This window comes from Leptodactylus fuscus, chromosome 2, assembly GCF_031893055.1.
Source record: "Leptodactylus fuscus isolate aLepFus1 chromosome 2, aLepFus1.hap2, whole genome shotgun sequence".
NCBI classification, from domain to species: Eukaryota; Metazoa; Chordata; class Amphibia; order Anura; family Leptodactylidae; genus Leptodactylus; species Leptodactylus fuscus.
Genome location: NC_134266.1, coordinates 140,412,349 through 140,438,142, shown reverse-complemented (window position 1 = coordinate 140,438,142; position 25,794 = coordinate 140,412,349). Strand labels below are relative to the sequence as shown.

General features: G+C 36.7%; 1 protein-coding gene across 1 annotated transcript in view; it reads left to right on the top strand.

The window, feature by feature from the left end:
• Window positions 1-3,753: 3,753 nt before the first annotated feature.
• Window positions 3,754-25,794, top strand: part of TBX4 (T-box transcription factor 4) — a 127,595-nt gene continuing 105,554 nt past the window's right edge. Inside the window, exons 1-2 of the mRNA XM_075264774.1 lie at window positions 3,754-3,792; window positions 12,966-13,121. Coding sequence (XP_075120875.1) covers window positions 12,969-13,121 — 153 coding nt within the window. The 5' untranslated portion in view covers window positions 3,754-3,792; window positions 12,966-12,968. The remainder of the gene's footprint in view (window positions 3,793-12,965; window positions 13,122-25,794) is intronic.

Sequence of the window (25,794 nt, the reverse complement as noted above, 5' to 3'; positions counted from 1 at the left end):
AAAGTACATGACTGTATGTTGTGAAGGTAATTTACTTAATTGAATCAAATTCCTTACGGCTCCACAACATGGGTGTGCATTGCCCTCTACATGTACAATAAACATTTGGTTATGGTTCTTATTCTGGTAACGCTATCATTAAATAACTCATATATATTCATTACACACAAAGCTACAACTATTAGTAATATCATCAATGTTCTTACCAGGCCAGGGATATTTCTTCATATTTTTCAGAAAACATCTCTGTATCTCTTCTAGAACCATTTTTTTTGAGAGTGGGAAAATGGTTCATTAAAAGGTTGACCCCAGTATACTTTATCCTGCTTCTGTTCCCAATTTCTGGACCACGTGACTGTGGGAGTGAGTTTGGTTTAAATTTACTTTCAAGAAAATCTGATAAAATCTTGCCCATAAAGAACCAGTAGTTTTATAGCATTGTCTTTCTTATACTATCGGTATGCTGGAGAATTGGTTGCCTTTGCAAATTTGAGGTTGTGATTAATAAAGGTCTTTGTGCATCTCATCGAGAGGATCAGCATTCATCTGACTGGTAAGAGTATATTTTTTAGTACATTTTACGTTGCGATAGAGGGAGTGAAGGAAAATAAGGCGTATTTATTCCATCAGAATATCAGAATATAAAATTATATATATTCCTCTTCATAGTCATTCATGGAACTTTTACTCCACAATACTTTTGTGCTAAATCTTTAATAGTAATAGTAATAATAATCTTTGATATTTTATAGTACAAATGAAACCTTACACGACATAGGGTTAGCTGCTATTAAAATATTACACATACTGCTAATGCAGTATAGCTGTAGGTATTTTTATATCTTTTTTAAAATCGTGTTGGTATTTTTTTTTTTTTGTTTATCTAGATTGAATGTTTGGCCGGTTTTTTAAACCAGTATATCGTAGTGATAATACTGTGATAAATTCTAATTTTATTATTTAATACCACACGCTAAACACAAGAAAATAAAACTGAAATTTGTACGACCATATTTTGCTATTGGCCGTCATCCAGAAATTCAGCAAATGAACATCTATCTATCTATCTATCTATCTATCTATCTATCTGTCTGTCTGTCTGTCTGTCTGTCTGTCTGTCTGTCTGTCTGTCTATCTATCTATCTATCTATCTATCTATCTATCTATCATCTATCTCCTATCTCTCTATATCTATCTATCTATCTATCTATCTATCTATCTATCTATCTATCTATCTATCTATCTATCTATCTATCTATCTATCTCTCTCTCTCTCTCTCTCTCTCTCTCTCTCTATATATATATATATATATATATATATATATATATATATATAGTTGTGTACCAAATATACAAATATATTTGACTCTTTAGCTGTTGAATCTATTACCTATTTATTTATTAACTAGTTGTTTATGGGATCTATGTGTCTCATTTCCATCTGTCTTTTATCCCTTTATAATATCGATCTTTTTTTAAATAGAAATCTTACTATGTAACTTCTATTTACTGTCTATCTACCTCATGCTTATCTGTATATTTATGTAGTTTTTATATACGTCTTTGCAAAAAAAAAAAAAAAACATTCATCGACAATCCCATATTCCATATATTTCTCTGTTCTTGTGCAAGTGGGTACTATATATATCAATACGGCGTTGTGTATTTGTAAATGAGGATAGATAGACGTACACAATACCTGAAGGTGTAATTATGACATAAGAGCAGAAACACTGTGAGCAAGTAAGTGGTAATAGGAGCGGTTTGTCAAAAGACCAGGCCTCTCCAAGATATTTTACAAACAGACATTGGCTTAGATAAAGGCCATTTATTTCAATCACAGTCAAGAGAAGGGTATGGAAGGAAAGAAAAAAAATATCTACCAGGAGCACACTTTGTACATGGCGGTAATGTTGCTGTTCACTGCAGTGTGTTTGTGACAATTTCTGCTATACATTTCTGCCACACACTATACCTTGAAGCAGGGCCTTAGAAGTGGAGTAATATGCATTAGTTTGACATTGTACAGCCCTTCCAAAATATTTATTTATTACTGTCTCGATGCTTGGCTCTTTAATAGCCGCTGGCACTAAATGAATAGTTTGCTTTGTTTAGTGATATATAGCCAACAGTTTGCTGAAGCCATGCCATTGTTCATATTTCAGGGGGAAAAAAAACGTATTAAAAAAAAACAAATTTCCAACTACAGCAACCTTCCTGACCCTAAATAAAAAAAAAAACATCATTTGCCTTCATCCTATTCAAAACGGAATACTAATCGCTGAATATTCATTAGTCACTTATTTTACAGGCTACATGTAAATATATATCTATAATCCACAAACCTTAGAAATGTATTGAAATCCATCATATAGGTTGATTATTTGCTATACTATATGTTCTGTATGACTATAATTTATGTGAAAGTGTCGCATTTATGGTTCTGCCTGGAAAGTCCGGGATTTGGCTAAAATGTATAATGCCCGTATATAGGTTACTAACAAAGAATTGTTAATACTAAGAATATTAAATGGTGTAAATTATTGCCATCAATGCAAGAAAAATAAAGATTGGCATAATGACAGTGGAAACCAGATACCACATGTGGGTAGCACGTCTTTGTTTGCCTGCCAACTGAAAGAGAAACTACGCCGAACCTGACGCCTTCCTTTAAACCATTCCTACTCGATTTTATTTTTTATTTATTTTTTTATATCTATTACTATTGTGCGTCGTTTTTTGTCTTCTAAAAGTAAAGGCGATACTTTATTTTTCTACTTTAATTTGTTCTTAGTTTATCTTTATTAGTTGTAAATGAGAAGAATGCGCTATCGTTGTACTGGTGCCATGCTATATACCTATAGATAGAAAGGGGAATGTAAAAGACTATATAAAGTACTCCATGGAAGGTGCGATAGTCAGAAATAGCTGAAAACTTAGTTTTTCATGTTTACTTTTTAATTCTATTTTTATTCCAATAAAAATGCGTTTTGGAATAGAAAAACTTATGCCTATTGCAATACACAATATCGCGCAATGCAATAGTAAATAACATTTGTTACATGAATTAATTAACAAATTAAATAATTGACTCATTCTTTCATTATGCACCTAAGTGCCATGGGTCTGTAGTTTACGCTGAGACAAGCTATTCACGTAGCAAATACTTTTTACTTCCTGAGCACAAGGGAATTTCGAAGGATAGGTGTAAGTTATGAATTGAAATGGTCAATGGAATTAAGTTATGAGCTGCTTTCATAAAGCAGTAGCCTAGTAGTATATGAAGGACTAAAATAGTTAAGTTTTGTGTGCATAATATTGCTGGAGCAGGGTTCTACTGGGACTGATTGACAGCAGCAACGTCAGCAGGAGGGGGGAGACTCAAAGGGGAGGGAGAAAGAAGGCCAAAAATTCTATCTCTGAGAAACATTTTTTAGAGAAGATCAAGGAAAAGTTTCTGTGGGATCTGGGAATGTCTCCTCTCTGCTGCCTGTGATCAGTGACCAGGATGCTTCAACTGGACAGGGATCCTTTGACCGGTATCATCAGCTGTTTCTGAACCTACTGTCAAAGCCCTCATCTTTCAGCTTGTAGCTTCCGCATTATTCTCAGTCCTGCTCAGAACGCTTAGAACCAACCTGCCTCCGGCCCAGTTTCTTTTTTGCACCAAGAAAGGGACCAAGATCTTGTACTCTCAGCGACAGTATTTGTCTCAGGACATGCTGCTTCTCCTTATCTGGATGCAATTTACGTATAAGTGAAGTGTCAGCCTTTGGACATTGTAAAACCAGTGTAAGTGTTCATTAATTCTTTACGTTTGTCTCTTCTGCTTTTGCCTGTTCATCATATATGTGACTATGTCAGGGAAGTGAGAGGAGTATATGCTGCTGCATATCGTTCATCACTGCATTGTGTGATATGTGTATACAATACCATACATTATAACTTGTCTGCTGTGAAGAATAGAGTCAGGAAAATAAAATAAACCATTGTGTGTAGAGCAATAAGCACCATTAGAACTAAAATCTAGACTTATCTGACAAGTACTTCTAACTTTAAAGTATTTGAGAGTCACTGGCAAGATAACGGTTTCAGAGGCCCATCGCAGCAGAGTAAACACTGCCTTAAAGGATCCTTAAGCTACCTTCTGCAGGTACGACAGCTTGCAAGTTATGCCTTGCAATCCCCAACCCCCTTCTCCTCCTCCTAACGCTGCCACATCCTTTCACTACAAAACGTCTGTCCTATGCAGTTTTTTGGGCCTGGTTATCTTGGAAGACGCCGCACCAGAACTACTAGCAGATTTTCCATTAGACACGGGCCTACAAGTGCTTTACATTATAGGGGTATGTTTTAGATAATGAGAAACCTGCACGATATTACAAGTATTCTACATCTGATCAAAATAAAAGCCGTGAAATCGGTGCAAGTCTGGTACATTCTAGTCTTTTCCGAACCCGTTACTTTAGGTTTGCCTATCAATAATGGACAATAATGACGCAATATCCAGGAAACACATTTCTATAGTAAAAGTGTAGTTAGTTGGTCGATGTTTGATTTTAGGATAGGAATATTGGACCATAAAATACCAATCCTGCCATTAACCTTGACCTTATTTTTTTTGCCTAACATTTTGCTTTTTTGATGGTTGTAAATAGTCAAAAAGAGATTCTTTAAAAAAGAGAAATTTTATAAAAATACCTAAATGTACTTACCTCAGTAAGTTTAAATATATATTTATTTGATTATTTACCTTTCTATCTTTTATATATATTTTCTTCTATTTATCTATTCATTCATGTTATCAAACTCAAAGATATAAAAGAACATATAGAAAATGTTACTACTGAAAACATTGTAAGATATAAATAACATGACTGTTGAAATCATTGCTACAAAATATCAGTCGCTACGAATTTGCCACAGGAATTACTCATGTATAGATTTTATTTAATACCAAATATTAACTCAACAAATTTAAAAGCTCCGTGTACGTATTGTGCTACACAGACAAATATTTGTATTATTTGAGACGCAATGTATTAGAAGTATATTTTGTAGCGGTAAATTGAAACTTTGTAAATACGACCCAATATGAATCTGAAATATCCTATTTCTAAATACAATATATTTATAGGTGGTATATTTCTAGCTGACTATAACCATAAATTAACCCTAGTGAGTGAATTTCATGACGTCTGTTTTTTTTTATTTCCTATACATTTCCTATATTTAGAAGTATTCTTAGATAGATATCGAATTATTTAATTAAGTAACTACAAATAATTATTTTCTTAAAAATGGTAAAGCATTCAGCATGATATACGGGTAAAATATTGACAATATGTGAATGTAGGCATTGTGAACAGTCATGTACAATTCACCATTGTATGAACTTTTTCTAATCACAGATATTGTGTGAATATTAAAAAGTTGGCTTGTTTCACATAACCATGTGCCTGTCAGACACCAAATCTTTATTCCTTCTAGATAAACTAAGTTTTGCTGTCAAGCAATAGGAGAAAGGTTTACCCCAAAGAGGTGATACAAGTCACCTGTAAAACTGCATGACATTGAATCTCTAGCAATGACTTTTGCTGGCTGCTGGCTGTACTATACTTGACACACACATCTCTCATTCCTGCCTGCTTGAGACTGAAAACTGCCTTTCCCCACTAAAAGTTCAGGTTGATGAGCAACAGGTCCTACAGAGCTGCTGTCATGCCTTATCTTTATTGTTTTTCTCCAGTCTCTGTCCAAGTTTAGGAGGGGTCTCCTATAATCCTGGTCTTTGCACACTTACACAGGTTTGCGATCTTCCATTTCTGGACACATATTATCAGCACATGAAAAAACACATATTACTAACTGTGATCTATATAACGTATTACATAGACATATTGGCATTTTGTGTACTTACGTACATAGAACGCATAATATATAAGCTAATATATATGCAACACACACTAATATATTATGTGTGTGTGTATATATATATATATATATATATATATATATATGTTGTACATGTACGGAATATCAAAGTATTTTCAATATATTTTATTAACAAGCAAAATGATATATATATACAATACAATACAATACAATCGTATAATATAATCGTATAATATAACATTATATGATAATATATATATATATATATATATATATATATATATATGTATATTGGGTTTTTAAACTAAAATTGAGCAGATATTAAATTATAGTAAAGTATAACACATTGAAAGTGATAGGTGAAACATATTTACCGATGAAAAAATCCTCCATTAATTGCCCATACCGGAGCCTAATGCTTGCCAGGACACAAACTAACTATTATACATTAAGTAAAACACACATATTCTTGCTGTCTAAATGTTACTATATATTAAAACGTTTAACATATATGTCGTATAATGGACTTGATTGGTGCTTTAATGTGCAATTAGAAAAAATCAGTTTTGAGTTTAGCCCAATATTTAAACAATGGTGTTTTTCTCCAGATGGAACCTCATTCATCTCACTTACACAAGGCATTAATTTAAAAGTGCTCTCTTACTTACTGTACAAGACATCTGTACTAACAGCTCTCACATATTGCACTCTATTTTTCAATGTCTACCTACTTTGCCAGTGAGACTTCAATAGTTCAGTAAATGCTTAATCCTATGATTCACCTTATATTGCTTATTTTTTTTTATACATAATCTTAATTCAAATTGTGCTGTGAAAACTCTGAGGAAATAAAAATATGCGATACAAAAGAGGTTTGTCGATAGGAGATTTTGATAAATGCATGTGTCTGTATTTAAGTATCCCAGCTGCATATTGGTGAGTAAACAAACACTAGACAGACAGACTATCTAAATACTCCGAGGCCAAAGTCTAAAAGCCTAACCATTGCTATATTCTGATATATTAGTTTACCTTTAGTTATAGAATTGTTCATATTTTTATATATTTGGAACTTAAACTATAAATGTAACCTCGATAATAGCCCTGATATTTACAACTATGACTAAGCCTTATTCTTATAGCATGCGGTATGTACTATATGGTATATGGGACATAAACCAAGGCTTCACAAAATTGCTAATTTATTAATAATTGATGATATTTTCAATTAATGGTTGAATCTTCAATCTGACATTTAGTTAACCTTTTAATACTTATTGTAAACTGCTGTCTATAAAATGAGCAAAATCTTCAAGATAGGGGTTTTTATATCTGTTTATTGTCAGGTTACTCCTATACTTGTGAAATATTAAAATGATTTAAACAGGTTTTCATACTTTAATAATGCAGATGAATTATTTACATTACATACAGCTATGATGTGATACCTGATAAATTGACCAGAATTTTGCCAGAAGAAACTCTATCTATCTATCTATCTATCTATCTATCTATCTATCTATCTATCTATCTATCCATATCTATCTATCTATCTATCTATCTATCTATCTATCTATCTATCTAATTATCTATCTATCCATCCATCCATCTCTATTATCTATCATCTATCTATCTATCTATCTATCTATCTATCTATCTATCTATCTATCTATCCACATCTATCTATCTATCTATCTATCTATCTATCCATATCTATCTATCTATCTATCTATCTATCTATCTAATTATCTATCCATCGATCCATCCATCTCTATCTATTATCTATCTATCTATCTATCCATATCTATCTATCTATCTATCTATCTATCTATCTCCTATCTATCTATCTATCTATCTATCTATCTATCTATCTATTATCTATCTATCTATCTCTCTATCCATCTATCTATTATAATGCCATATATTTCTTTGTGAATGTTTATTGTAGGACATACTAGCAGGTATCTAGATTAGCAAATCAGGATCTTTAACTGGAATAAAAGTGGCCCAATGGTAATATCATCGAGGGCATTACACTACAATTTTATGTGGGTGAAATGGTAAATAGCAGCAATTCTAAATAACCTCTCTCAAATAAAAGTCAGACTTGTTTTCTCAAAGTTTCTTGGCTACCATTAGAGAGCCATTTCCTTCAGTCCTCTTGGGCCTATAACAGGCCGTGTTGATATTGTTGCTTCAGCAAAAGGCTGTGTAAGTGGATCAGTCATTTTGATTGACACACCTGTGCCTTAAGAAAGGTCCTATATAAACCAATTTGGTATTTACTGTTGAAGGCCCCCAACTCTATTTTTCCACTAATGTGTATAAAAACATAACATAATTGAATTGTATAAGAATAAGATCACATAACATATTTGCTGTATATATTGCACATTAAGTCATTAGTAGTTCAACATTGCACAACACAGTAAAGGTTTTTGATGAATTGTAACAAAGGCCCACTTCTGATTTTGAGTTTGCACTAAACTGCCCTATGTTATAAATAGCAATGTATGTATGTATATATGTATGTATAATACGGTAATTGTGTCATTCTAGAGTAATTTGAATACTAAATGACATGACTAAACTGACCAAAATCCCTATAAGGACTGTAAAGAACTTATAGAATAATCCAGAACACAGACCTTTCCTACTACTACTACTACTACTACTACTACTACTACTACTACTACTACTACTACTACTACTACTACATTGTTATTGAAGACTGAAATGGGAATAGAATAAATTCCAAATAAGAACAATAATCGAATATACAATTTACAGTAGTTTAGATTTGAAAATAGCAGAAAAAGAAAATCTCAAAGCAAACTTTACAAAAACATCTGGAAGAGCTTATTGTTTCATTAACAAAATTTTAAAATGACACTTAAAAGTATTCTAAGGAATTATATTCGGTTCAGCAAAATATTTTGTGTATAAAATGTAATGTTCAATTTAGGGCAGGAAAGAATAACTTATTTATAAGAAAATCATTATATGTTAAAGGCTAAAATGAAAGCAGGATTTGCAAAATATTTTAGGGGTTCATAAAATATCCAATTTCCTATGGAAATTTGAAATGTTTTTTTTTTTTGTTAAAAAAGAGTCGCTCAGTATAGCTTCTGTCTAATAGTGCATTAAAATGGTGGCGGGATGTTGTTTCCTACGGTATAAAATGGCTGTTACTGAGATGTGAAATAGACCTTTTCCTGCTGAAAGAGACAGTTCACCCAGGAAACCATTGCTTTATGGAAAAAATTCCATGTTGCTCCAATTATATGGATTATGTGAAGAATCTGTGATCCCGACTGAACTATGCAGCTGCCAGACTTAAATTAGGAATACCTCCATGCTATGTTATCTATAAACCACATGATACCATTTTAAATTATGATTTTTCCTATTGTTTCCTTCTTATATGTAGCTTTAAGTAGGATTTTAAGCTAGAAAAATTGTATTCCCAGCAAAAGTTTAGGATGAGGAGCATCAGACTCAACTGTGCTATTGCAAGGCCTTATCTTTATTCTGTATCCCAGTCTATATCCAATCTTAGCAGAGATTCCTTTTATCTCATATTCACTAACACACACAGCCATATACTTTGAGCTCTATATATACTCTATATATACTCCATATACTCTAGCTATGGCAGACATATACAAATAAATATGTTTCATTGATTCTAATATGCCATTGTATTTGGAGTTGCATATTATCAATGCACTTGTATAATAGTCAATATGATCTTACGGTACATGGCTACTAAAACTGTATAAAAAACCCAAAACTATGAAAGTATGAATAAAACACATATACACCCACATATAGAGTCAACCACATGAGTCCTTACGGTTGCATGGTGTTACACATTATATAAATAGTATACAACTACATAGGTATAAAATATAGATTTAAAATATTTGCCAGTTTTTGACCAATTCCAATATAATAAAAAGATGGGGGACTCTAAATCGTATTATATTGAGGTACGTTCTAGTCTATTGCTAAATAAATTTTCTATAGTGGAAAATAGTGTTATGTATTGTATCTGTTGTGCATCTCTGAGGCTCAAAAAACATTTAGCAAATAAAAATGTACATGTTGCATTTATTTTTAAAAAGATAGCCAACATATGGCCTCGCCGCAGTTCTCGCAACCCTTTGATTACAATTATTTTTTATTTTCTAGAGTTTCTCAAAACTAGTAAATAACTACACCAAAAACAATGCACAATGGCCATAAAATGTGGCTTCTAACAGCATTTGCCATCATCACCATATGAACACCATAACTGTCATCGTACACAACACATCTGGTAACTGGTACCTATTTTTATTATTTTTTTTTCTAATTAATTCATTGTAATAATTATTTTCTTAAATGCGTTTTAATTAAGTTTCAAAGGACACATTCTTTATACATTGAAGTGCCAGACAAAGTGTAAAACGGCTTTTAAAAAAAATCCATCCTAACCAGTTTTCTTTCATTACAAGAAAATTAAATTATGGCCATCTTGACTAAAATCCATCTAGGAAAAAGTTCTAGGGAAAAAAATCTGGAGCTGTCTCATAAAAGAAGAAATACTCCACATGTCAAGCATGGTAATACCCCTTGCATGTTAGACTGGCAGGACACACAATTCTTGTGTTCTAAGGCCATTGGCTCGAGTGCTCCTTGAAAATATGTAAATAAAATAAAGATTAAAGATACATCTCATTTACTTGTGTAAACTTAACCGTTTAATACGGCTCTTAACTTCAAGACGTTAAAGTGCATCTGCCATTGGCATGAACTTGTTTGCTGCTTTGATCTACAATTAGAACAGATCAGTCTTCTTTAGCTCTAAAATGACATTTTTATCCACATAGAATTTAACATACGCTAACTTATTGACGAAAGTATATCCTTAAAGTTACAAAGTAACACCAGACACAGGTATACAACTATACAGGTACACTTAGTATACACTATATATTAAGCATATATTTTTTGTGTAATGTAAACAATAAAACATGATTTAATTTAAAGGGTTTCAACAGTTTTACAAAATACTGCTCAAGTAATATTACAATGAGCATATAATGGGTTTGAGGTTTATACTATACTGTAGGCATTAGCTTTTGGGTTTCTTTTTATAGCATATTATTGTACTGTATATGGTTATACTGCTTAGCCTGACCCATATATTACAATAAATATCATCAGTTACAGACTTTTTTCATTTCTAAAATATGAAGAAAGTGTAAATTTACGTGTTTTTGCACATTTGCTTGCTGCACACACTATTTGGGAAGAATAAGAAGAAAAAGAGTCAAGACCAGCACTATTCCAATGCATATGTGTATACCTATTGCTTTGGTCTTTTTCTTTATCTTTGGGCTTGTGGTTTTTCCTCCACAACCGTCTTCCTCCAGAGAAGTACTGATGACAGGAGAGGCGGAGAAGGATGAACAAGGAGGGAGGAATTCCTAATTCATTTTCTTCATTATGGAACAGTATCACAGCTGATGTTATCTTTCCGTAATATAGATCTCTTTTATCTCACCTTTTTTTGCTGTCATTCATGTCTTTCTTTTTTACGTAAAAACATTGATGGCCTGCTTGAATATTAAACGCTTCCTTCAATACAAAAAAGAAATTATTTTGTGTTATATATTCATATCTTTTCTCCAATGTTATCGCCTAGCAAATAAATTCATCCTAATATATACAGTTTTCCCATAAGAGCAAAGTGTGAATTATCAAAGTACTTATCGTAGATATAGGTCAGATAATTATATAGGCATTAATAGTTATGTGCAAAAAAACCCTATCTATCTATCTATCTATCTATCTATCTATCTATCTATCTTTCTTACTATCTATCTATCTATCTATCTATCTATCTATCTATCTATCTATCTATCATCTATCTTTCTTACTGTCTATCTATCTATCTATCTATCTATCTATCTAATTATCAATCATCTATCTGTCTTACTGTCTATCTATCTATCTATCTATCTATCTATCTTCTATCTGTGTTATTGTCTATCTATCATCTATCTATCTTACTGTCTATTATCCTATCTATCTATCTATCTATCTATCTATCATCTATCTATTTTACGGTCTATTATCTTTATCTATCATCTATCTATCTATCTATCTATCAATTATCTATCTATCTATCTATCTATCTATCTATCTATCTATCTATTGTCACTCAATTACATATAACGATAGCCAAGGCCAACTAGTCATAAACATATGTTTAGTAAATTTTTTTAATTAAATATTTTGTGTGTCTTTTGATAGGTACAGTGCTGCAGAATATGCTGTTGCTATATAAATAAAGTTATTTTTATTATTATTTTCCAAGAGCAAAGATCTTTTTGAAAAGCTAGAGCACATCACCTGCATATTGTGTACTGTCAAGTTAACTGACCTTTTGATCCCCATACGTTTTCAGTCTTTGCATACAGAAGAGTAATAGGGAGGGAATATCGCCTTGCCCAGATGGAAGACTAGGAAGTATATGAGTTTGACCCTTTGTATTATGGTTCTGAATTGGCAAATTAACAAGGCAGTTAAAAATAAAAGATTTTTTTTGCTCTCATACCATTTGTGTAAAAATGTTATTTTATGGACAGAATAAGCACGTGGTTATTGCAACCTATGCTTTTTGCTGGGGTTACATTTACATTTTATTCCTTAAAACAATTACAAAATTTGAAATGTATTCTTAATAGAAGAGGTTTGATATATAGTGGCATATCTTGTATTGATCAGTTTAAGTTTTTACTTGCTTAATCTTTTATTACACTGTCTTAATGGTGGTTTGGTTTTGCCTCACTCATAAAATGACTTATATGGCTCTTGAGGGTGTTGAAGGCAGTGCCTCTGTAGCCCACCGACACTTTTTAGTTGACTATAACTGTTTTGTTCAAGTTCATATTGGCCTTTTCTATTCAAGGGTATGAACCTGTTGGGACTGTATTCAGTGTTAACCTTGTTTTACACCTCTGCTTTCATCTTTAGGTTTGTAAGCCATAGAATTAAACAATTTTCCTCTTTTTAAAAAGGAAATGCTCCAGGAGAAAAGCTTGCCTGAGGGTGAGGATGGCTTCACAACAGGCCAAACAGCAGGACATGTAGAGGCTGCAGCAGGATCACCAGCAATGGGAGTAGCAGGGTTGAGCAACTCACTGAGTAGCCCACAGAGTCAAGACCCAGAGCAGGTAAAGCATAAATCTATGTATATATTAAATATTTTAATATAACATCTTTTCCTTTTGTGGAATAGAGACCAAATCAATGGTATGTAGAATGTAAAACAGATAGAACGGCGCATTTTTGTTGGGCAAAAACACTATCCCTAAAGCAAAAAAGCAACAAATATATAGACAATCGACATTATGTTAATTGTTGTTGCTAACAAGGTTTTCTCAATTAAAATGGTATATGCTATGGCTATACTGTACAGCAGAGTCTGCTCCAACATTGTAATTCTATGATAATCTTGCTTGCCTTACTGCATTCAACGCAGTGTCTTCTCATAGGTTATTCATTTTTTTTTTATTATAGCCATTTATTATAGGCATCTCAAAACTAAAAACTATACTATGTGTTTTTTAACTGCATTTTAAAAAAATACCTACCTGCCTGTTGCTCATGTTTAATACTGACCCATGTTGTGTTTGCCATGAGCCATCTGCTGTACTAAAAATAGTCACTAGCCACTTATGAATTCACAGTCAAGAGAGCGCCTCAAAAGTAGATGGAGACTTCGCCAAGAATTTTGCCAAAAACATAGAACAGGATGTGTACCAGCCTATTTTATAACCTGAGATGGTTACAGTGTATCTAATAGGTTGGATATCTGGGATCATCCTGAGATTTTCTACTTTGATTCTAGATGCAATTGAGGATTAGTGGATGAGTTGTAAAGTTCCTTTTCCATTTATTTCCTTACCCTGCTGTAGGCAGGCAGGATAACTATTAGCTAAGAATATAGCAAATGGCAGAGAATGGAGTTCATGGAAAGAGTGCCAAAAAGGCAGACTTTAAGAGTGTATGAGCTATTTATATAGAAAGGTTGTTTGGTTTTGGAGAACCCCATTGTGCACAGTCAATACTGGACCTAAGGGAAATATATTCTTTAAAGAAAAAACTTAGGAAAAACATTGAGACCTGTAAAATATTTCTAAAGTTTAGCACCTGTAGCATCCAGCTTTGTCCTATGGCTGGCTGTCATGCTATAGATGGATGCTGTCATTGCTTGCCTTTCTGTAAAATTGTGTTTTTTATGTTTATCATTCTAGTCACATTCGCTTAATTTTTCTCATTTTAGTAATATAATAGACGCAATGATTTTGTATTATTCTAAAAAAAGGACATAGAAGTTAACTGATGTAAAAGATTGAAATGAACCACTAGTTTAGATGTCTAGATATTGTTACCCCAAATATCATTTGGTAATGATAATTTGGTCTAAAGTTTAGCACAATATGGACACTTGAGCGAATTTGATATATTTTGCGGATGAACTTTATTGAAGGAGCGTAATGTATAAATCAAAGAGCTGGAATCTGTAGTGTATGATAGTAAAACATAATTCATAAAGCCACATTTTATAATGTCAAAAAATATACACATAGAATAGGTTTGGGAGCAATACTTTTAGGATGTTTTAGGATGTTATCTTTCACCAGATCCTGAATATTTCAGTGGCATCATGTTATGTCTATTTGTCTAGCAGGCATTCTACTGGCAACAGCTATCAGGGGAAAAGTATAATTAGAAATCAGACTAGTTGCAGGAAACATACAAACTCCGTAAAGATGTTTCCCTTAGTCAGGACCCCAGTATTTCAAGGTAACACTGCTAACCAATGAGCCACCTATTTATGACACCTAACAGAGTACCTTGCAAACCTAGAATACCTGAAGAAGGGTCTAAGTAGTGCAGCTAAGTTTTAACTGAACTACTTTGGACCATGGATCTCCATCCATCAATGCCAGAGGCAATGCACACATTTTTGATTTTCTTATCATAGATGGTGGTCAACTGCTCATGACTAAGAGACCAAAAATGAGAGTAGCTATGTGGAAGGATCTACTATTTCAACAGATCTGATCTCTCCATGTATTACATAGTTGGCCAATCATTTGAATAACTGCCATGCAATACTATTTTTCCCAGTAAACTCATATATGTTTGCTGAGGAATGCCAGAAGTGGGAGACAAGGTGAACATCCAGGGTTTTTCTCTGATGGGAAAGACCCTTTAAGAATATTTTGTGAACACTATTGTCAGGCAGCAAAGGGGATAGAATAAAAAATAAGTATCTACATGGACTTTGCATTTCCCCCTCTTCATATTTGAATTTCAAGCCACAGATACACAGAAAACATGTAGGAAATCTACGAAATTGGCGCTATTCTTTATATGAGTCTGGGGGAGAGAATGAATATTTTTTATTATTTTTTTTTTTAAATGTAGATTGTGAGCCCAATATAGGGATCACAATGTCCTTTTATTTTCTTATTAGTATGTCTTCGGAGTATGGGAGGAAATCCATGCAAATATGGGGAGAACATACAAACTCCTTACAGATGTTGCTCCTGGCAGGGTTCGAATCCAGGACTCCAGCGCTGCAAGGCTACAGTGCTAACCACTGAGCCACCGTGTTGCCCCAGGGAGAGAATGAATATTGTGATCTTCATTGGCAGGGACAGGGACTGATGTGAGCGGTGACAACCTTTTTACAGTGTTTTAGAATGTGTCAGCAATCATGTATAAAGAAAAGAAATAAATAAGTGAATAAATAAAACTACCCTATAAAGCAAAGCAATAGAATGATAAATAAGATAAAGCCTGGATTTCTGTTGACTATGTAACCCATACTTAGTGACACTTTACATAAATTGATATATTACAACGAAGGCATGCCATGAGTAAAAGAAAAACATATGTCTATTTATGTATCAGTGCAATGTAAGTGCGCTGGGCAGGTCACATGTATATTTTTCCATGGAAGACATCATCATTGGATGCCTATCAGTGCAATGAAACGCATTTAATTTGTAGGAAAGGGATCATTTCTTGCCTTTTGGAAAGTAGAAAAGTACGAGAAAATGGAAAAAGGGTTTAAATGCAGCCACCTGTGGCAATGATAGTAAATTATTTGTTTTATAACTGTATTTTTGGACGGATTCTGTGTAAAAGAGATTGAGAGAGAGATCCTTGTTTTTATGAGAAAATATATTTATAATACTCAACTTGGTCATAATGACCAGAACGCCTTTCCAGAAAATGATGCTTTTATTCCAAATGTTTAGAAGGAAAGATCTGTAAATATCTCTAGGATATTTCAGAGGTAAGTGGAGGTCATTACCGTGTGGGTCATCTGCTAGATATGTCTGAGACATTTATTTCATTGTGATAGAAGAATAATACAGTGAATGGATGATTTATTCAGACCAAACTATCTCACTTGGTTACAATACAAGTTATGAAACTACTTTACTGCCTCATTTCCGTGACCTGGAAAGGCTTCTTTGGCGTAACATTGATCTATAGTCCATCAAATAATACAGAATTAATCTCATATTAATATGAATGATATCATTAAGAGATTCTTAATGATTCTTAATGATTACATTACTGAATGTATATACATAGCCTTTAATATATCTATATGTCATGCTATAACATTTAACACAATGTATATTCTAATTTTCAATCATTTTCAAGGTAAGTTCATTTAAATAATACTTAAAATATATTCAAATTGTCAAACTTCCTTAAACTGCTAATAAATCTAAAACATATGAATATGATGTTTTATAAAACAAGACAGTATTATTTCTAGAAGTTCTCCCAGCTGGGAATATACCATGTCTGAGGAAAGCAAAAGTCTTGGATGTAGACATTTTTCTAGACTTTATGTCAGTAATCCTAATGGAGACTTCTTCAGGCGACCTCTCCCTGTCTTATATGTCCAATAACGTAGAACAGCAGCTTTCATTTACTCTATTTTCACAAGAAATATAAAGAAAGATAAAATTGGAAGTGCATTGTACAATGATGTTTCCATATATTGACTGGCTGAAACAGAGAGTAGGAAGCACATAATTGTAAAACGTATCTTTATCACAGAGATGTTCCAAACATGTAGAATTGGTTTAGGCAAATATAGGGCTTCTTTGGGACCTCCCCTCTGTCATGGGACTCCCTTATTCAAAATGTATGATCTGGCCTAAAAAGCCGCTCAACTGGTACTTGACCACTTGTCTTGTATATTTGCCAGTATCACACTGTACATTATGCTGTACAAAGTGTTATGATGTTGATCATGCTACATGGCTATAACTATGCATCTACCATAAAAAAAATCTAATGACCAAGGTGAAAAGCATAGCACCATATAGTAGACATAACAGTATGAAAGGCAGAATAGAAGAGCCATTCCAAAAGTATCCCTCAGGTTCCAACTGTGTAAACATAACAAGTGCCATGGATCCTTCTATGAAATTATACCTATTTTTTAGTGAACTGTTGTACATGCACTATGCATGGGAATGTTGGTTACTGGCCAACATGGAGAATTCAGTATATCCAGCACATCACCACTGCAGCTTTCTACTAGTAGTTACAATCACTTGTTATGTACCATCAAGGATGTAAACATGCATGGGTAACAGCAATGGGCCAAAATTCAAAACTAAATATATTATTTCTTTTTTTTTTTCATGTAGATTGTGAGCCCCACATAGGGCTCACAATGTACATTTTTCCCTATCAGTATGTCTTTGGAATATGGGATGGAAATCCATGCAAACACAGGGAGAACATACAAACTCCTTGCAGATGGTTTTTTGCCCTTGACGGGATATGAACACCAGGACTCCAATGCTGCAGTGCTAGCCACTGAGCCACCATGTGGCCCCTAACTGCTTATAATTTCTATACATATGAATGCTCCTGGGGGATTGTCTGTGCAAGCTAGATAACTACTTTAAGCATGTGGTGCACTGCCAGTACAGGGTTTACCAGTATGTGACATTTCACACTTTAGAAAAAGCTCTATCCAGTTTACAACAGTTTAGATTTTTTGTCAAATGTCCAATTTTTTTGTTGTGGGAGATATTGTACAAGCTTTCTGTATGCCGTGTATGCTGTTTCACAATACAATTAGAAAACTGTTGGCCAAGTGTAAAAGTTAGAAAAGATGACGGCAAGTTGTACATGCGTATGGTGCATGGGCATATATCTTTTTCTAATTTATATGTATTTCATAAAATTGTCTGCAGAAATATTTATTCCCGGCCCACTGTGTTTGTGCAACCTGACATGTAGTGTTTGGATAGTTCTCCAGACTTCTGAAAGGCAATAGGTTTTTGTAAAAATGAGAAATAACTCATCAATTAAAAGTCTCCAATTTCATAGTCTACGCTAGTCTGCTCAAACCATAATTCATTGCAAGCAAGAAAAATGTCTACTGCTCATGGCTTCCCTCTGAGACATGACACAAATAGTCAGCTCATGGTACAGGACTGAAACAGAAAGCTGATAACTGAGGGAGTATTACCTGGTACCTATTCTTTGCTGGATAGAAACAGCTTACACCACAGCAGACCGGATGTACAACATCTAAACAGAGGAACCCCGTGCTTCTGCTAGCATTTTGGATACAATGCTTGTCTCTCACAAATCTGTGTCTTGGCTGATTAGGGTAATGGTGGTTGCTGGGTTCCAAGAACCAGTTGATGTTAAGGGTCATGAGATATCTCTTTATCTCAGGCTAATTGTGGCCCTCCATATGGACCTCAGCTCCAGTGAACTCGACAAGCTCCTCCAAATACCCCAAGTGTGAGAACATGCCCTTAAATTGTATGTCCGTTCTCACAATGGGTAGTCAATTCATCTACTTGTCAAGAATCTCAATATATGTATTTATATTACTATCCATGATACTTTTCAGATATGCTCACTGCCATCACTTTAAGGTTGCTATGCCTATAAGTGAAACTCTGGGTGGGTCTGCACTTAGTCAAAGCTCTTGGTGGCTGAGCATACCAATGTGTTGCCTCATAGAGATGAGCGAACACTAAAATGTTCGAGGTTCGAAATTCGATTCGAACAGCCGCTCACTGTTCGAGTGTTCGAATGGGTTTCGAACCCCATTATAGTCTATGGGGAACATAAACTCGTTAAGGGGGAAACCCAAATTCGTGTCTGGAGGGTCACCAAGTCCACTATGACACCCCAGGAAATGATACCAACACCCTGGAATGACACTGGGACAGCAGGGGAAGCATGTCTGGGGGCATAAAAGTCACTTTATTTCATGGAAATCCCTGTCAGTTTGCGATTTTCGCAAGCTAACTTTTCCCCATAGAAATGCATTGGCCAGTGCTGATTGGCCAGAGTACGGAACTCGACCAATCAGCGCTGGCTCTGCTGGAGGAGGCGGAGTCTAAGATAGCTCCACACCAGTCTCCATTCAGGTCCGACCTTAGACTCCGCCTCCTCCGGCAGAGCCAGCGCTGATTGGCCGAAGGCTGGCCAATGCATTCCTATGCGAATGCAGACTTAGCAGTGCTGAGTCAGTTTTGCTCAACTACACATCTGATGCACACTCGGCACTGCTACATCAGATGTAGCAATCTGATGTAGCAGAGCCGAGGGTGCACTAGAACCCCTGTGCAAACTCAGTTCACGCTAATAGAATGCATTGGCCAGCGCTGATTGGCCAATGCATTCTATTAGCCCGATGAAGTAGAGCTGAATGTGTGTGCTAAGCACACACATTCAGCACTGCTTCATCAAGCCAATACAATGCATTAGCCAGTGCTGATTGGCCAGAGTACGGAATTCGGCCAATCAGCGCTGGCCAATGCATTCTATTAGCCCGATGAAGTAGAGCTGAATGTGTGTGCTAAGCACACACATTCAGCACTGCTTCATCAAGTCAATACAATGCATTAGCCAGTGCTGATTGGCCAGAGTACGGAATTCGGCCAATCAGCGCTGGCTCTGCTGGAGGAGGCGGAGTCTAAGGTCGCTCCACACCAGTCTCCATTCAGGTCCGACCTTAGACTCCGCCTCCTCCGGCAGAGCCAGCGCTGATTGGCCGAAGGCTGGCCAATGCATTCCTATGCGAATGCAGACTTAGCAGTGCTGAGTCAGTTTTGCTCAACTACACATCTGATGCACACTCGGCACTGCTACATCAGATGTAGCAATCTGATGTAGCAGAGCCGAGGGTGCACTAGAACCCCTGTGCAAACTCAGTTCACGCTAATAGAATGCATTGGCCAGCGCTGATTGGCCAATGCATTCTATTAGCCCGATGAAGTAGAGCTGAATGTGTGTGCTAAGCACACACATTCAGCACTGCTTCATCAAGCCAATACAATGCATTAGCCAGTGCTGATTGGCCAGAGTACGGAATTCGGCCAATCAGCGCTGGCCAATGCATTCTATTAGCCCGATGAAGTAGAGCTGAATGTGTGTGCTAAGCACACACATTCAGCACTGCTTCATCAAGCCAATACAATGCATTAGCCAGTGCTGATTGGCCAGAGTACGGAATTCGGCCAATCAGCGCTGGCTCTGCTGGAGGAGGCGGAGTCTAAGGTCGCTCCACACCAGTCTCCATTCAGGTCCGACCTTAGACTCCGCCTCCTCCGGCAGAGCCAGCGCTGATTGGCCGAAGGCTGGCCAATGCATTCCTATGCGAATGCAGACTTAGCAGTGCTGAGTCAGTTTTGCTCAACTACACATCTGATGCACACTCGGCACTGCTACATCAGATTTAGCAATCTGATGTAGCAGAGCCGAGGGTGCACTAGAACCCCTGTGCAAACTCAGTTCACGCTAATAGAATGCATTGGCCAGCGCTGATTGGCCAATGCATTCTATTAGCCCGATGAAGTAGAGCTGAATGTGTGTGCTAAGCACACACATTCAGCACTGCTTCATCAAGCCAATACAATGCATTAGCCAGTGCTGATTGGCCAGAGTACGGAATTCGGCCAATCAGCGCTGGCCAATGCATTCTATTAGCCCGATGAAGTAGAGCTGAATGTGTGTGCTAAGCACACACATTCAGCTCTACTTCATCGGGCTAATAGAATGCATTGGCCAGCGCTGATTGGCCAGAGTACGGAACTCGACCAATCAGCGCTGGCTCTGCTGGAGGAGGCGGAGTCTAAGGTCGGACCTGAATGGAGACTGGTGTGGAGCGATCTTAGACTCCGCCTCCTCCAGCAGAGCCAGCGCTGATTGGCCGAATTCCGTACTCTGGCCAATCAGCACTGGCTAATGCATTGTATTGGCGTGATGAAGCAGTGCTGAATGTGTGTGCTTAGCACACACATTCAGCTCTACTTCATCGGGCTAATAGAATGCATTGGCCAGCGCTGATTGGCCGAATTCCGTACTCTGGCCAATCAGTGCTGGCCAATGCATTCTATTAGCTTGATGAAGCAGAGTGTGCACAAGGGTTCAAGCGCACCCTCGGCTCTGATGTAGGAGAGCCGAGGGTGCACTTGAACCCTTGTGCACCCTCAGCTCTGCTACATCAGAGCCGAGGGTGCGCTTGAACCCTTGTGCACACTCTGCTTCATCAAGCTAATAGAATGCATTGGCCAGCGCTGATTGGCCAATGTATTCTATTAGCCTGATGAAGTAGAGCTGAATGTGTGTGCTAAGCACACACATTCAGCTCTACTTCATCGGGCTAATAGAATGCATTGGCCAGCGCTGATTGGCCAGAGTACGGAACTCGACCAATCAGCGCTGGCTCTGCTGGAGGAGGCGGAGTCTAAGATCGCTCCACACCAGTCTCCATTCAGGTCCGACCTTAGACTCCGCCTCCTCCAGCAGAGCCAGCGCTGATTGGCCGAATTCCGTACTCTGGCCAATCAGCACTGGCTAATGCATTGTATTGGCTTGATGAAGCAGTGCTGAATGTGTGTGCTTAGCACACACATTCAGCTCTACTTCATCGGGCTAATAGAATGCATTGGCCAATCAGCGCTGGCCAATGCATTCTATTAGCGTGAACTGAGTTTGCACAGGGGTTCTAGTGCACCCTCGGCTCTGCTACATCAGATTGCTACATCTGATGTAGCAGTGCCGAGTGTGCATCAGATGTGTAGTTGAGCAAAACTGACTCAGCACTGCTAAGTCTCTGCATTCGCATAGGAATGCATTGGCCAGCCTTCGGCCAATCAGCGCTGGCTCTGCCAGAGGAGGCGGAGTCTAAGGTCGGACCTGAATGGAGACTGGTGTGGAGCGATCTTAGACTCCGCCTCCTCCAGCAGAGCCAGCGCTGATTGGTCGAGTTCCGTACTCTGGCCAATCAGCGCTGGCCAATGCATTCTATTAGCCCGATGAAGTAGAGCTGAATGTGTGTGCTTAGCACACACATTCAGCTCTACTTCATCAGGCTAATAGAATACATTGGCCAATCAGCGCTGGCCAATGCATTCTATTAGCTTGATGAAGCAGAGTGTGCACAAGGGTTCAAGCGCACCCTCGGCTCTGATGTAGCAGAGCTGAGGGTGCACAAGGGTTCAAGTGCACCCTCGGCTCTCCTACATCAGAGCCGAGGGTGCGCTTGAACCCTTGTGCAGCCTCGGCTCTGCTACATCAGAGCCGAGGGTGCGCTTGAACCCTTGTGCACACTCTGCTTCATCAAGCTAATAGAATGCATTGGCCAGCACTGATTGGCCAGAGTACGGAATTCGGCCAATCAGCGCTGGCCAATGCATCCCTATGGGAAAAAGTTTATCTCACAAAAATCACAATTACACACCCGATAGAGCCCCAAAAAGTTATTTTTAATAACATTCCCCCCTAAATAAAGGTTATCCCTAGCTATCCCTGCCTGTACAGCTATCCCTGTCTCATAGTCACAAAGTTCACATTCTCATATGACCCGGATTTGAAATCCACTATTCGTCTAAAATGGAGGTCACCTGATTTCGGCAGCCAATGACTTTTTCCAATTTTTTTCAATGCCCCCAGTGTCGTAGTTCCTGTCCCACCTCCCCTGCGCTGTTATTGGTGCAAAAAAGGCGCCAGGGAAGGTGGGAGGGGAATCGAATTTTGGCGCACTTTACCACGTGGTGTTCGATTCGATTCGAACATGGCGAACACCCTGATATCCGATCGAACATGTGTTCGATAGAACACTGTTCGCTCATCTCTATTGCCTCATTGTTTAATCCTAAACTGATACAGGGTATAAAAACTGTGCATTCAGACTGATGTGGTGCCTGCTATTGATTGTACTTTAGGTTGTGTTCTATCTGATTATCTGATATTTCCCGGGTTACTGATGTTGGCTTGCTTTCCTGGTTATCTGATTACTTACTGATTTGGCTTTTTCTGGGAAATCCAGGACTCAACCCTGGCTTCAACACAGTTATTCTTATGCTATTGATTTGGATATTTCTGTGCTATCCTGGTTTTTACCTGCCTTTTATGTTTTACTCTGTCCACTGTAGATTAGTGTCTTTAACCCACAATTGCACCTATTTTCAGACACTAGGGTATCTGAACCACAAAGTCCATATATCCTTGTGTTGGGTTGTGGTGAAAACCTGAAATGTGCCTTAGACTCTACCAAAAAGAACGGTGTTGGAGGAGCTAGCTTTGATCTGATGTTTTTTTTCTATTGAATTTGGAAATTTTGTAAGTACTAATTCCATCACTTGGGAATTGTTTCAATTGTCAATTCCATTACACTCCTGGCACCAATGAATCTCACTGCACGAGTACACCATGTAACTATCCCATGGTGCAAGTCTTAGACGCAACTCCATTTCGCCCATATAAATTCAATGTGTGATCCGGTAGACAGAAGCTTCCCAAAACATTGACCATGCAATAACCGGCACCAGCCCGAAAGACATGTACTAATAAATATAGTGAACAGTGCAAGTCATATGCCCATCACAATGCAACGTAGGCAAAATAGCTTAGCATGCAGCAAGTTGTGAAACTCTGTCTAAAGGCCATGCCTCTACTAAACTAAATCATAGCATGCAATGTCAATCAGCTACTTTTAAGGTCAACAGGATATTGTCAAATATAAAAAGGAGTATGGACTCATGGGACAGGGATGTAATATTACCCCTTTATAAGTCATTGGTGTGACCCCAATTGGAATATGCAGTTCAGTCCTGGGAACCAGTTCACAGAGAAAGGATGTCTTTGAGTTGGAAAAGGTACAATGGAGAGACACAAAGCTAATAAGGGGCATGGAGCATTTCTGCAGGTATAATTGACATGCATGCTCCAAAAACGCAGAATCCATAATCCCATCCACTTTGCAGGTACTGTAACATGCAACGTGGGGCCCCGACCTAAGTTAAACTTAGTCTTGAGAATAGGTGTTTAAGGAGATATGAGATAAACCTGTTAAATTTATAAATGTCCCATCTAGAGAAAAAAAAGTTCAACCTCCCTGGACAACAAGGCTTCTTTACTGTAAGGACTGTAGATTTGAGGCATAGTTGGTCACAAATGACAGTTTCAAAAATTACTTAAATGCGTTTTTAGAGCACAATAGCATTGATGCTTATGAAAATGTATAGAATTATTATCTCCTTCACTTGTCCTTTCAGTCATGCCTCTATCCATCCCTTGGTTGAATGTAATGGACACACGTCTTTTTTCAACCATACGGTCAAACCATACCACATGTGAAAAAAGTCTAATAAAAGTCATTTCTGGGAAATCGTGAACATTTAACCAAATGTATTTGTTCTTAATCGAATGCTCAAATCAAGTGTTTCTGACTTGAAACATATTTCAGTATATTAACTCTCTCTACTCCCATTGTAAACAACGAGCAAACACTATATACATTTTTTTTTTGTAGGAAACATACAGTAGTTAACTATGCAGAAATACTGCAAACAGCTTAACCAATTCAGTGACAATCCCCATTCGGAGCGCTTTTGACAAATCGCTGCGATATTTAGTCATTCATTCTATTCCAAATATAGCTAATTTGCCAACATGTTGATCTCCCCCATCATCAACAAGGGCAAAACCTAATTGTAGAAATCTTTTAAGAGCTAATGCATTTACACATGTAAGGAGGTGTTTTTAATGGCCTGCCTCTTTGTGCATTGTGAGACGAAATGGGTTTGACATCATTATTTCAAGTTATCAAAGGCAAATTTTTTCCCTGGTGAGTCCTTTGAAATTATTTTTTGGCAGATATAGAGATATAAAATAATAAACGTAATACATTCCAGCTTTTATGTTGTTTTCTTTAGTTTAACATAGTAGTTTTACAAGTGTTATCAACAAGGCTGTCCTTTACCGAGTATTGTGCCAAGCCAGCTTTTCTGCTGCACATAGAACTATTCTAGCTTACTTAAGCTTCATTGACCATGCCAAGTCATAATAAGCTGTAAAGTGAATTATTTTATTTTATGAAGCCATCTTTCCAAAATACCTCAGAATAATGATTTACGACACTTCTTCATAGGTTACTATGACTTAAGACTTCAGAAAATGATTTAGGACACTTCCTCTCAATAGGTGATTGTCGCTAAAGACCAGGGCACCTCCAAATCACTTTTCTGCAATGTCACTATCTTCACTTAGTAACCTTTGTATTTGCATTATATATTACAGTATATAAATTATTGTAAAATTTCTAATAAAATTTGAAGTCCTATTGTTATTTTACAAACCTCTCTACTACTACCACACTACACCAGTGTTCCTTGCCATGCCAATGGCTTGACTCTCATTCTTCATGACAACGGTACATCCTTTTTTCTAATATACAAGGCTTTCTTGTGTTCCACCTACCCTACAGAGCTCTACATCCTATAGTTAAGCTTATTGCTATCATTCTTTGCGTCTGACTTGCTG